Source organism: Suncus etruscus, chromosome 6 (assembly GCF_024139225.1).
Source record: "Suncus etruscus isolate mSunEtr1 chromosome 6, mSunEtr1.pri.cur, whole genome shotgun sequence".
In the NCBI taxonomy this organism is placed as follows: domain Eukaryota; kingdom Metazoa; phylum Chordata; class Mammalia; order Eulipotyphla; family Soricidae; genus Suncus; species Suncus etruscus.
This window is the reverse complement of record NC_064853.1, coordinates 46143929-46157972: the sequence shown is the minus strand read 5'-3', so window position 1 is coordinate 46157972 and position 14044 is coordinate 46143929. Positions and strand designations below refer to the sequence as shown.

Here is a 14044-nt window from a genome sequence, read left to right as displayed (position 1 = left end):
TCCTTCTGCATGCAAGGCAAATGCCTTAACTCCATGCTATCTCTCCGGCCCCTCTTTTATTTTTTAAAATGATTTTTTTTTTTTGATCAGCTGAGTAACAAACATTTACAAAGTACTGAATATTTTATCTAAAAATGGTGGCTGAGGCATACAATATTTCTCTCTCTCTCTCTCTCTCTCTCTCTCTCTCTCTCTCTCTCTCTCTCTCTCCCTCCCTCCCTCCCTCCCTCCCCCTTATTTTTTTCCTTTTAGACACTTTGATTTGTAGTACAATGCACATTTCCAACCACCAATGTCCCCAGGTTCTCTTCCCCCCACCGCCTGCCTCTATGGCAGACATTTTTTTCTCCTTCTCTCCCTCCCTCTTTCTTTCTCTCTCTGGCAGATATTTTTCTTCTCTCTCTTCTCTTTTTTGATTTATTTTTTCTTTTAGACAATGTGGTCAGTAATATTGTTACTGATGGGTTATTATATCAGTTTTCTTTTTCAGCACCTAGTTCTTATTCAGGGCGATCATTTGCAGTTATCATTGTCATTGTGGTCTCTTCTCTGACCTAACTGCACTCCTCTGATCTTTGTGGCATGATATACCAAAAATTATGAGAATGGGTGCCAGAGAGATAGCACAGTAGTAGGGCGCTTGCCTTGCACACAGCCAATCCAGGACCGGCGATGGTTTTATTTTTGGCCACACCGGTGATGCTTAGGGGTTACTACTGGCTTTGAGCTCAGAAATTGCTCCTGGCTCAGGGGACCATATGGGATGTCAGGGATGGAACCCATGTCCGACCTGGGCAGTCACATGCAAGGCAAACGCCCTACCGCTATGCTATCACTCCAGCCCCTCAATTGTAATTTTTAAGGTTGGTCCTTTTTGGGCTCGGAGAGATAGCACAGCCGTGTTTGCCTTGCAAGCAGCCGATCCAGGACCAAAGGTGGTTGGTTCGAATCCCGGTGTCCCATATGGTCCCCCGTGCCTGCCAGGAGCTATTTCTGAGCAGACAGCCAGGAAGTAACCCCTGAGCACCGCCGGGTGTGACCCAAAAACCAAAAAAAAAAAAAAAAAAAAAAAAAAAAAAGGTTGGTCCTTCGTAATTTCATTTTTTGATATTGCTGCTGACAGTATCCTATTTCCATCTATGGTTTTCATCATTGTGATTAAGATATGCCTTGGAATCTTTTTCTTTGAGTTTCTTTTAGCTGGTACTCTTTGGGATTTCAAGATATGGGTGTTTGTGTTCTTCAGTTCTGGGAAGTTCTCAACAATGATGTCTTTGACTGTTGTTTCTTTATAGGGTTTTTCTTTGTAGCTCTCTGGGACTCCACTAATTTTTTTTGTTTGTTTGTTTTTGGGCCACACCCGGCGGTGCTCAAGGGTTACTCCTGGTATCTGCTCAGAAATAGCTCCTGGCAGGCATGGAGACCATGTGGGACACCGGGATTCGAACCAACCACCTTAGGTCCTGGATCGGCTGCTTGCAAGGCAAACACCGCTGTGCTATCTCTCTGGGCCCGGACTCCACTAATTCTTATGTTGTTTCTCTTGAGCTTATCCCAAAATGCTGTTGTCCTCCGTTTATTGTGAGGTTTTTCCACTTTCTCATCTATTTTGAGGCTTTCTTCCATCTTATGTTGTTGATTGGAGGTTTTCTGCATTTGATCTGTGAGCTTACGGATTCTGTCCTTAGCAACTGTTACTCTGCTAGTCAGACCTTCCAGTGAAGTTTTAATTTAGCTTACCACGTTTTTTTCATTGTGATATTTCTGTTTGTATTTTTCTCATTTCTGTTCTCATATCCTCCTGTGTTTTATTGGTGGTCTGTTCCACTGTTTCTCTGAGCTTGTTGAACATCCTAAGCATTTCCATTCTGAACTCCATTTCAGAGAGGTTAAATAGAGGATTACTCATGATTGGTTCTGCAGGATTGCAGTCTTTGCAAACAGGTGTAGTGGAATTTTGTGCTGCTTTCCTATGCTTCCTTATGTAGTCTTGATGTGCTTCTTTCCTAAGTCACTGTCAGTCTTCCCCACTTCCAGGAAGGTCTTAGGGAAGTTTCTTTATGTGATGAGAGATTATCTTTTGACCACATAAGTGGCCATATATGTGCTTGGGAGGTTCTCCTTGGCCATGACTTCTACCTGTATATTTATGAAGTAAAGTTTGATGTTCAATGGGAATCTTGGCCTCCAACCAGCTGCCATGTAGCCACCACCAATAATAATAATTCTTTTATTTAATAAATTTATTTGTTTGAAGCAACATGGTTTACAGAGTGGCTCATAATACAAATATTTCTGGCATTCAGTGTTCCAGCACCAATCATTGCCGCCATCAGTGTAATATTCCTTCCACCATTGTCCCCAGTTTTCCACCCTCCCCCAAGCCTTCCCCTTGGCTGGTATGAATAATTTACTTAATACTGTTTGTTATAACTAAAGGGAAAACTTTATCAAAAGAAAAATTAGTGAAAAATTGTCATCTTGTTATGGAGTCATTATGTCATCATTTGAAGGTTTATTAAGTTGAGCATTCTTTTGTTGCTATATTTCTATTGGGATGTCAGGATTAAAATAGAGATATATGTGGCTGTGTATTTGACTACTTGGTCTAGAACTTCAAGAATTTGTGGAGCTGGGTTAATTAAAATCTCCCAGTCACACTAGTAACAACTTAAATTCTCAAGTGTCACAGACATAAAAAGTCAGTAGTACAGACACAAATTTATAGATACTAACTTCCATCAGTGCGATATATTGAACTATAGGTTCAGTAGAATAAAGTATATAGACTTTACCTAAGCAGTCTTTTTCATGGTATAGAGGGAAGGGGACAGTGTAAGCAAACCTAAAAAATTAAATGATCAAAGTGTAAAGTTCTTTTTTTTTTTTTAATATATATAATTTTTATTTTGATCATAGTGTCTTACATATTGTTGACAATAACATTTTAGGTACATATTTACATAAAATCAGGGGGGATTCCCATCACCAATTTGTCCTCCCTACACCTCCGTTTTTGTAAAAATATGGAACGCTTCACGAATTTGCGTGTCATCCTTGCGCAGGGGCCATGCTAATCTTCTCTGTATCGTTCCAATTTTAGTATATGTGCTGCCGAAGCGAGCACCAAAGTGTAAAGTTCTGTGGAAGCATAAGAGAATGAACTCTTCCTGTGATAGCAGGGGGTATTTAATTTAAACTTTAAAATGAATGGAATAAGATATTTCATATCTTTGTCCACTCTTGAACTTAAATATCTCATAAAACAGCTAAGATATGTGAGATATGAGGCCAAGGTGATAGTACTATGAGTAAGGCGCTTGCATGCAGCCAAGGCAGGTTCAATCTCCAGTGCCTTATATAGTCCTCAAGTCCTGCCACAAGTTATCACTGCACTGCCGCTTGTGGCCTCCTCCCCCCAGAAAAATATAAAAGATGTGAAATGAGTAGCTTCTACTAAAATGGCGTGCCTATATGTGTGTGTGTTTACTAAAAATGTTTATACGAAAGTTCACAGAAACAGTATTTACTCAAATACTATCAACAGCAAAGTGTTTCATAACAGTGAGAATGAATGGCAACTACATACACTATGGGCTGGGGAGATAATACAGTAGATAGGGCACTTACTGGCCTTGCATGTGGCCAATAGAGTTCAATTCTGGCACCCCATATGGTCCTCCAACTCCACCAGGAGTGATCCCTAAGCACATACCAGGAATAAGTCCTGAGCGTCACCAGGTGTACCTCCCACAGCCCTGCCAAAAAGAACTTACACACAAAAAAAGATGAATCTCACAAATAAGCATAAGAAACATGACACAGGGCTGGAGTGATAGTACAAGTGGATAAAGTGTTTGCCTTGCATGTAGCCAAGGTAATCTTCAATTTCTCCTCTTTATTGGTTATATGAATATATTAAAATTATGAATATTACTTATGAATGCTTTTCTGTGTCTATGTTACACTTTGATCAAAGTTCAGAATTTTCAAAAATATATGGTAACGTGAAAAGAAAGATTGATTCTGATGTCAGTGAAAACTTGATAGGAGGTGGTGAACTGACTTTTGAAATGTTTGTGGTAAAGTGGTGAAATAATTCTTGTAGATTATTTGTTTTGTTTTGGTTTTTTTTGGGGGAATCACACCCGACAGTGCTCAGGGGATACTCCTGGCTCTATGTTCAGAAATCACTCCTGCAGGCTCCGGGGACCATATGGGATGCCAGGATTCGAACCACCATTCTTTTACATGCAAGGCAAGCACGTTACCTCCATGCTATCTCTCCAGCCCTAATTCTTGTAGATTCTTTTTTTTTTTTTTTTTTTTTGGTTTTTGGGTCACACTCGCAGTGCTCAGGGGTTACACCTGGCTCTATGCTCAGAAATTGATTGCTCCTGCAGGCTCAGGGGACCATATGAGACGCTGGGATTCAAACCACCAACCTTCTGCAAGCAAGGCAAACACCTTACCTCCATGCTATCTCTCAGGCCCCTCTTGTAGATTCTTGTAGTATCTGGCAGCATCTCTTTTGTTGTTGGTTATGGATTTGGGGCCACACCTAGTGGTGCTTAGGCCTTACACTGGCTCTATTCTCAGGGGTCACTGTTGGTAGTGTCTAGGAATTTGAACCAAGGTTGGTTGCCTATAGAGCCAATGTCTTAATCCCTGTCCTGTCTCTTTGACCTTCTTTGGCAATATCCCTTAGAAAACCCAAGTCAGTATTTTTCATTAAAGGCAAGAAGAGAGACGAAGGCGGTCCTTCCAGGATTACACTGCACAGAAGATCACCCTCGAGGCTGTCCTGAACACTACTTGCAAGAAGTGTGGTTGTAAAGGTAAGGGTTGCCTCTGTACTATTAAATTTTCTGTCCTTGTAGGCAGACTCTTTACTATAGAAGGAATGCAATCTATATATAATTTGTTCACCTTTTTGATCATCTCACCTATTCTCACTCTTATCTCTACTAGACACACTAGAATTCATGGATTGATGCTTTTTTGTGTGTCCTTTTTGTTGTCTACAAAAAGAACACATACAGAGGCTATATGCAGCAATGCTTAGGGCATATTCCTGGCTCTGTGTTTAGGGATCACTGCTGTGTTGGTGGACCAAATGATCATATGCAGTGCCAAGAATTGAACCTGGGTCATCATGTGCAAGGCCAACAACTTACCAGCTGTTCTATCTGGCTCGCTCTTTTTATTTTTTGGTTTGTTTTTGTTTGGGGGTAGTTACTCAGGGCTTACTCCTGTACTCAGGGATCACTTCTGGTGGGCTCAGGGACCATACAAGGTACAAGGGTCAAACCTGAGTTGACCAAATACAAGGCTGTACTATCACTCCAGCTCTGTCTTTTTCTCTGAATGCTGTCACTGCTTGTTGTATTATACCATCATCACTACTTTCCACCTCCCTACTCCACCTCACTCCAAAGTTGATGCCCTGCCTAGGCAAGGTCCCCCATGTATTCTGCAAAAAAGGACAAAGATTTTAGTTTATGATCAACACCAAAAAAGTTATTTTTAGCTCCAAGAGCCATTATTATTTTGCTGCAAAAATTGATTTAGAAATGTATTTTTTAGGGGCCGGGCGGTGGCGCTAAAGGTAAGGTGCCTGCCTTGCCTGCGCTAACCTTGGACGGACCGCGGTTTGATCCCCCGGTGTCCCATATGGTCCCCCAAGCCAGGAGCAACTTCTGAGCGCATAGCCAGGAGTAACCCCTGAGCGTTACTGGGTGTGGCCCAAAAACCAAAAAAAAAAAAAGAAATGTATTTTTTAGTGTGCTTTATGTCTTTAACTTCAGAGTTCTGAATGTAATATCCTTTCAGTAATAACATTGGCAAGGCTATCATAAGAAAGTGAAAAAGAGCACTTCCTTTTAGTTGTTTCCTCAGAATTCCTCTAGTCTTACTCAAATATTAAGAACTCTTTTTAGCCTGATTTCTTTGTTGAAGTGATAGTAAGAGCTATTGCCATTTTAAAAGTGACCTCAATTTGTCATCATCTTTCTCTAGCCTTTCATCTACCCTCCTCGCTTTTAAGTTTTTTCACAGTTACAACAGGTTTGTGCTCTGTTGAGGCTGTGGCATTTAAGCCCATATCCATCATTTCATTTAGAGGGAAAAATAAAATTGGAAGAAAAGGCTGGAGCAATAGCACGAGGGTAACGTTGCCAACATGGGTTCAATTTTTGGCATCCCATATAGTCACTTGAGCCTACTAGGAGTAAACCTTGAGGGCCACTGAGTGTGGCCCAAAAACCAAAAATTTTTTTTGAGAAAAAGAATATTTTTTTTGGTTTTTGGGTCACACCTGGCAGCGCTCAGGGGTTATTCCTGGCTCCATGCTCAGAAATCACTCCTGGCAGGCTCAGGGGACCATATGGGATGCCGGATTTGAACCGATGACCTCTCGCATGAAAGGCAAACGCCCTACCTCCATGCTATCTCTCCGGCTCCGAAAGAATACATTTTTAGGGCAATAGAAACATTACAGACTTTTGGAAAACTGTTTGATTTCTCATCCATATCTCATGAATCTTCTCTGCCTCTAATTATCCTATGATCTACCAAAATTCAGACAAAACCAGCTGTGTAACATTTACTAAAGAGTCCCTGGATAATATAATAGAGTTAGAAGGAAGGGAGGGTGGTACTCTCTTCATTTCAACTTGAATCTAATAAGTAGGCATTCCATAAGGCAGACAATAATGGAAGATGGAACTTCCACTATTATATATAATAGCCAAGGTCAGGTGAAAGGTAGTTTTGGTGTGCAGAAAGACCATAGGATAGGAGAGCAAGAGACCTGGACTAACTTTTAGCTCTGTTACTGTTTGTGAACTACTTCTCTCCCTTGGGTCTTTATAGTTTCTGCAGCTGCACCATTGGCTTTGATCTAAAATCCTTGATTCAGCTGATAATCTGAATATTGAATGCTCGGTGACTATACCTTTCAGTGAGTTTGCATATGCATGCTCCTTTCCTGCCATCCATCCAAGAGCTATCTCTATTTAGGGCTTGGCTTGCTCTCACTTCCCTCTGCTAAGAATTCTGTTCTCTGGAACAGCCTTTTGTTGTCAGTAATAATTTCCAAAAAATTATTTGAAAATTGACTAAGTCCCATTCCTAAAGTGAACAAGTTTATGGCAGTCTATCCTTTGACATTTTTAAAGCAGCTCCATTGCATCCCATAGTATTAATCTGATTTGTTCTCATTGTTAAAATCAATGCCATCATCAGTCACCGAAAACCACTGATTCCAGTAACTGCTCTGATTGAACTAGTAATATTTCTCAAACTAGCTCCTTTTAGGAACTTTTAGGGAAAATCTACCTACTGTGAAGAGAGACTGCTCCTATTTACTGCTTCTATTTACTCTTCGTATTTTTCTTCTGTAGGCCACTTTGCAAAGGATTGTTTTATGCAACCAGGAGGAACCAAATACTCTCTGATACCTGATGAGGAAGAGGAGAAGGAAGAGGCAAAGTCAGCAGAGTTTGAAAAGCCTGACCCTACAAGGAATTCTAGGAAAAGAAAGAAGGTGTTTACTGTCTTTTATTTATATACTCACAAGTTTGAAAAGAAAATAAGCTTTTCGGTAGAAGTTTTAAGATACTGAAAGATTAATTTCTCTTTTAATTTTCTTTTTTTTTTTTTTTTTGTTTTTTGTTTTTGGGCCACACCCGGTGACGCTCAGGGGTTACTCCTGGCTATGCGCTCAGAAGTCGCTCCTGGCTTGGGGGACCATATGGGACGCCGGGGGATCGAACCGCGGTCCGTCCTAGGCTAGCGCAGGTAAGGCAGGCACCTTACCTCCAGCGCCACTGCCCGGCCCCCTCTTTTAATTTTCTACCCAGAGTTTTATGATATCTTTTTGGTTTTTCAGGCCACACCCTTTGATGCTCAGGGGTTACTCCTGGCTAAGCCCCTGGCTTGGGGGGACCAGATGGGACGCTGGGGGATCGAACCGCGGTCCTTCCTTGGCTAGCGCTTGCAAGGCAGAGACACCTTACCTCTAGCGCCACCTTGCTGGCCCCGAGTTTTATGATATCTTAGTTCAATCTTTTCCTAGGTAATATTAAGTATAGATATAGTTAGCAGCATATAAATGCAAATATATAGGGCCAGAGCAATAGCTCAGCAGTAGGGTGTTTGCCTTGCACACAGCCAATCCATAATGAACCCTGCTTCAATCCCCGGCATCCCATATGGTCCCCGAGCCTGCCAGGAGTAACCTCTGAGTGCTGCTGGGTATGGGCACCCACCCCCAAAAAGCAAAATGTTGGGGAAGGGGAGGTGACTGGGAGATAGTTAAAAACCCTAGTGTTTATTTAGGCTTTGTATGCAAGAGGCTCAGGTTAGATACTTAGCACTGTATGGTCCTCTAATAGTCACTGATAGTGACACCACTGAGCACTGAGCTAGCAGTAGCCTCTAAGAACTAGGTATAGCCTAAAAGTCTCAAAACAACAATATATACAACAATAAATTACGGGGCCGGAGAGATAGCATGGAGGTAAGGTGTTTGCCTTTCATGCTAAAGGATGGTGGTTTGAATCCTGGCATCCCATATGATCCCCTGTGCCTGCCAGGGGCGATTTCTGATCATAGAGCCAGGAGTAACCTCTGAGCGCTGCCAGGTGTGACCCAAAAATAAAAACAAAACAAAAAAAGAATAAATTATATCTTATTTTTTCATTATACTCATCAAAGGTACTTTCTGATAATTTTGATTATTCTTCTAAAAGATGCTTTAAGGATTTAGGCTATACTATAGCAATATGACACTTACCTTGCATACAGAGGACTTGGTGTTCAATCCCTGGCATGCCATATGGTCTCCTGAGTCCTGCCAGGAGTGATGTCTGAGTGTAGAGCCAGAGGTAAACCCTGAACACCGCTAGATGTGGCCTTCAAACAAACAAACAAACAAAAAAAAACAAACTGTAAGAACAATATATGACATTATATCTTTTGGTAGTGTGGTGGTTTTTTGTTTGTTTGATTTTTTTGGTTTGTTTTGTTTTGTTTTGTTTTTGTTTTTGGGTCACACCCGGCAGCGCTCACGGGTTACTCCTGGCTCTATACTCAGAAATCGCTCCTGGCAGGCTCGGGGGACCATATGGGATGCTGGGATTTGAACCACCATCCTTCTGCGTCTAAGGCAAATGCCTTACCGCTGTGCTATCTCTCCGGCTGATTTTTTTTTTTTAATTTTCCTATTGTTGGGTTTTAATTTTTGTTGTTATAGGCCCACACCTGCCTGTGCTCAAGGGCTACTCCTTATGGTTGAAGACCACATTGTGCCAAGGAATGAACCCAGCTTCTGGAATGCAAAGCATTTTCACTATTCCTTTGAGCTATCTCCTCAGCCTTGACTGCTTCCCCTACTGATTATATTGGGATAAATTTCTTTTTTTTTTTTTTTTGGTTTTTGGGTCACACCCACCAGCGCTCAGGGGCTACTTCTGGCTCTATGCTCCAGGCAGGCTCAGGGGCCATATGGGATGCCAGGATTTGAACCACCGACCTACTGCATGCAAGGCAAACGCCTTACCTCTATGCTATCTCTCTGGCCCCCGGATAAATTTCTAAATAAGACTATTGCATTAGGGACCAGAGCAATAGTAGGTCTCCTACCTTGCATGTTGCTGCCCCAGGTTCAATTCTTGGCATCCCACATGGTCCCTAAAGCCTGCCAGGAGTGACCTATGAATACAGAGCCAGGAGTAAAACTTGTGCACTTCCAGGTAGGGCACAAAAGCACTTTCTTCTTTTCTCTAGAAAGTATTTACCTGGGTCCGGTAGTGAAACGAATGCCTGTTTTATGTAGTTTGTTTTCTCTGTTCTATTTCTAGCAGAATAGTTTGCGAAATGTGTTAATCTGGTGCTGGAATGAAAATGCATTTGTGGGACAAGGATAGTATAGGGGTTGGTAAGGCACCTGTTTTGCAAGTGGCCAACCTGGGCTTAAGTCTCTGATAACTACATATGGTACCCTGAACACCTTCATTCATGATCACTGAGCACCAAACTGGGTGTAAATCCTGAGCAACGCAAAGTGTAGCTCACATTATATCTTAAAATAAAAGTGCATTTGTAGCTTCTAGCTTATAGAAAGGAAATGCAGCTGGAGAGGGAAGGGATTAAGGATGCCTTGCATCCTATTGCACTCGATTGATCCCAGTTTAAATATATGGCACCACATATGATTCCTTAAAACACCACCAGGGGCTACTCCTGAACACAGAACCAGGACTAGTAGATTCAAAGCACAGAGCATTAGGCAGGTTTGGTCTAACTCCTCCCTACCCCTTTTAGAAAAAAGGAATTGCAGAAAACTATGACATTTGATCAGAAAATGTTCTCATTTTGTATTATTTTTATAAATTTTTGTTTTTTTTGTTTGTTTTTTTGGGCCACACCCTGTATGGCATTCAAGGGTTACTCTTGGCTCTGCCCTCTGAAATTGCTCCTGGCATGCTCAGAGGACCATTTGGGATACTGTGGATCAAATCTAGGTTTGTCCTGGATCAGCAACATGCAAGACAAACACCCTACCACTGTGCTATCACTCCGACCCCACATGTTGTATAAATTTTTTGTGGAGTCCTCTAGTCAGTTCTCAGGGTTCTGGGTGCTACTCATGGTGGTAGGTGGTGAGTAGTTTGGTGCTCAAACCAGCAATAACTGTTTTGTTTAGTCCTGCTCGGGGTCCAAGAATGTCACACTTAGTTGTGTCGAGGATCTATGCAGTGCTGGGGATCAAAATTGGTTGTGTTCTACCTTTTGAGGTCGGCAGCCCTATATTTTTTCCAATTGTGCTAGCTATTGAGTTAGGGAATTTTTCTTTAGTTTATAAACTTCGGACAATTTTTTATTGAGTTACCATATTGCTCCAAGCATTGCAAATCTAACATTAAAATAGCAGTATTGAGTTCTTCATCTTTATTGACCATTAGACAAATTTAGTGTTATTTTATTTGTAATGAAAATAATCATTATATCAATACTAACCAAGTATATGAATAATAGTTTATTGAACTCTATATTTCTTCCTTCCCTCCTTCCTTCCTTCCCTTCGTCCCTCCCTCCTTTCCTTTCTTCCTTCTTCTCCTGCTCTCCCTCCCTCCCTACACAGTAAAAATTAGGTCTTTCTTATGGCTCTACACTCAGGGATCACTTAAGGCAGTGCTTGAGGGACTATATGGAGCTCCAGGATTGAACCTTGGCAGACCGCTTGCAAAGTAGTGTCTTTCTACAGTACTATCTGTTCAGCCCCTGAACTGTATATTTTCTTCTGGAAGATTATATGTCGTTAGCTGCCTTAATGGCTTCCACATTCCTAGTTTTGCTTTTTTTGGTTTTGGGGTAGCACCCGGCAGTGCTCAGGAGTTACTTCTGGCTCTACACTCAGAAATCGCTCCTGGCAGACTTGGGACCATATGGATTTGAACCATTGTCCTTCTGCATGCAAGGCAAATGCCCTACCTCCATGCTATCTCTGGCCCCAGCTTCCACATTCTTGTTTGTTTTTTTTGGGGGGCCACACCTGGCGGTGCTCAGGGGTTACTCCTGGCTGTCTGCTCAGAAATAGCTCCTGGCAGGCACGGGGGACCATATGGGACACCGGGATTCGAACCAACCACCTTTGGTCCTGGATCGGCTGCTTGCAAGGCAAATGCCGCTGAGCTATCTCTCCGGGCCTGGCTTCCACATTCTTAACTATTCTCTCACAGGTACCTTAAACTTGGACTTGGAGTTAATTAGACCTAGGTTTGAGGCTCTTCTGTGTATTGACTGGCTTTTTAATATAGGGCTCTCTTACTTAACTTCAGTTCCTTTGCTTTCAAAAATGGGTTTTTGTAATTTTTAACAAATTTTTGGGGGGGGGGTCAGAGGTACAGCAAAGTGGTTCAGCACTTGCTCCTCATGTGTAACATTTTCTGTACTTCCTCAAATGATTATTATATTTCTTTTTCAGCCTTCTTACTGTACCTACACATCACCATCACCACAACTACAAGAATCCCTATCCATCTGTCTTATACTACTTAGTTTATTTTGGATTTTTTTTTCCCCTTCCCTTTGTTTTTACACTGTCATTCTCTTTTCTGACTGTCTTCTTTCTCATTCTGACCTTTGCTTTTGAGTACCATTTAGATACAAGTAATTCCCAAATATTTATATGGTATTTTATTGAGTCTATACTCAGAAGTGGAATTGGTGAACCATTTGGTAATTTGATTTTTAGTTTCTGAAGCAAGATAGTTTGGATGAAGCTTACTTAGATGTGTGAGATGAAAGGAAGGAAGAAGGAAGGAAGGAAGGAAGGAAGGAAGGAAGGAAGGAAGGAAGGAAGGAAGGAAGGAAGGAAGGAAGGAAGGAAGGAAGGACAGGAGAGAGAAAGAAAGAAAGAGAGAGAGAAAGAAAGAAAAAGGAAGGAAGAAAGAGAGAAAAGAAAGAAAAGAAAAAAGGGAACTTCTGTTCAAGAGAGAGCAGGAGCTTCTCCAGAAAACAAAATGCAAGCCAAAAATAAAACCCAGACAAATGAGATACATGTTCAAAGAACATGGGCTTGAAAAGCAAGACTCTCCCCCTCCCCTATTTTTAATGAATCGCTACCCTGGTTTTCATGGTTTCTCCGTACCATTTTATGTTCTTGTTAATGGCATACAGAGGCGTAGCCCAAGCACCACATCAGTTAGATAAAAGTGGGTGATGGTGTTATTCAATAATTCAGTTTTCTAAAAGTGTCTCTTATTTTAAGTTTCGAACAGATGGTTGTTAAAATACCCAATTAATTGTCTCCTTCTGTTTAAAATACTTTTTTGGATCAGAAAGATAAGAATTAAGGAGCTTCCCTTGCATGTGAACAGCCTCAGCTTGACATTGGCTTTCATCTGGTCTTCCAAGGACTGCCAGGAGAAACCCTGTGCATAGATCTAGTACTAACCCCTGAGCACTGCTGGGTGGCCTTAACACACACACACACACACACACACACACACACACACACACACACACACACACACACACACACACACACACACAAAAGGACATACACAAACAAAAGGACACACACACACAAAAGGACACACACAAAAAAAACTTCAAACATTTTCTTTAGCTCACTTTATTTTGAGAATATGGAATATAATTATATTTTAGAAAAGTGGTCACAACTGTTTATAGTATAAGTAAGACTTGTAGTCAACTGTATTTAAGATTTTGGCTTTAAAAATTATAGTGATTTTATTTTCAGTTGCATGGCATTGCCTTTAAGCCCTTGCATTGTTCAGCAGTCAAATGTATATTCATTTGAAGAGATATTCCTTTAACAATCCTTATTACTAGGCAGGTCATTGGGTAGCAGAAATGCTTATGATGTGATAGGCAACTCACATGCAATAAAAGTTAGACATAGCGGGGCCCGGAGAGATAGCACAGCGGCGTTTGCCTTACTAGCAGCCGATCCAGGACCAAAGGTAGTTGGTTTGAATCCTGGTGTCCCATATGGTCCCCCGTGCCTGCCAGGAGCTATTTCTGAGCAGACAGCCAGGAGTAACCCCTGAGCACTGCCGGGTGTGGCCCAAAAACCAAAAACCAAAAAAAAAAAAAAAAGTTAGACATAGCACCTATACTCTAGCAGCGACTAGTGGGAAAGAGTATGTCTGGTAACAAAGGACAAGCTCTCTAAGGGAATTATATTTTTCTACCTTCCCTTCCCATTTTTATTTTGTTGTTGTTTATTATTGCTATTGTAGTTGTGTTACCGTATTTTCCAGCGTATAAGACAACCCCCTAATTTTACACTTAAAACATAGGTTTAGGCCTATATTCACTGTATAAAACAGAACGTTCCTGTGCTGCAACTGTATGTACCACAGTGAGCCAATCACAACAAGCAAAGGTTCAAAGGTTATTCTGTAATAGACTTCCTCTGACTCTGGCCAATCTGAGCAGGCTTTTGACAGTGTAGATTCGGGTACAGAACATTGTATAATTTGCATGCATAAAAAGCCTGCTTGGGGGGCTG

At 41.4% G+C, this 14044-nt stretch overlaps 1 protein-coding gene and 1 non-coding gene across 3 annotated transcripts in view; one reads left to right on the top strand and one right to left on the bottom strand.

The window, feature by feature from the left end:
- The window catches only part of ZCCHC17 (zinc finger CCHC-type containing 17), a 60785-nt gene that overhangs the window by 44251 nt on the left and 2490 nt on the right, over positions 1–14044 (top strand). For both annotated transcript variants that reach the window (XM_049775025.1, XM_049775026.1), the window contains 2 exons: positions 4738–4838; positions 7404–7546. In XM_049775025.1, the coding sequence (XP_049630982.1) occupies positions 4738–4838; positions 7404–7546 (244 nt within the window). The remainder of the gene's footprint in view (positions 1–4737; positions 4839–7403; positions 7547–14044) is intronic.
- LOC126012833 (U6 spliceosomal RNA) lies at positions 3021–3127 on the bottom strand. Its single transcript, XR_007497189.1, has one exon. It is a non-coding gene; the product is annotated as a U6 spliceosomal RNA (small nuclear RNA).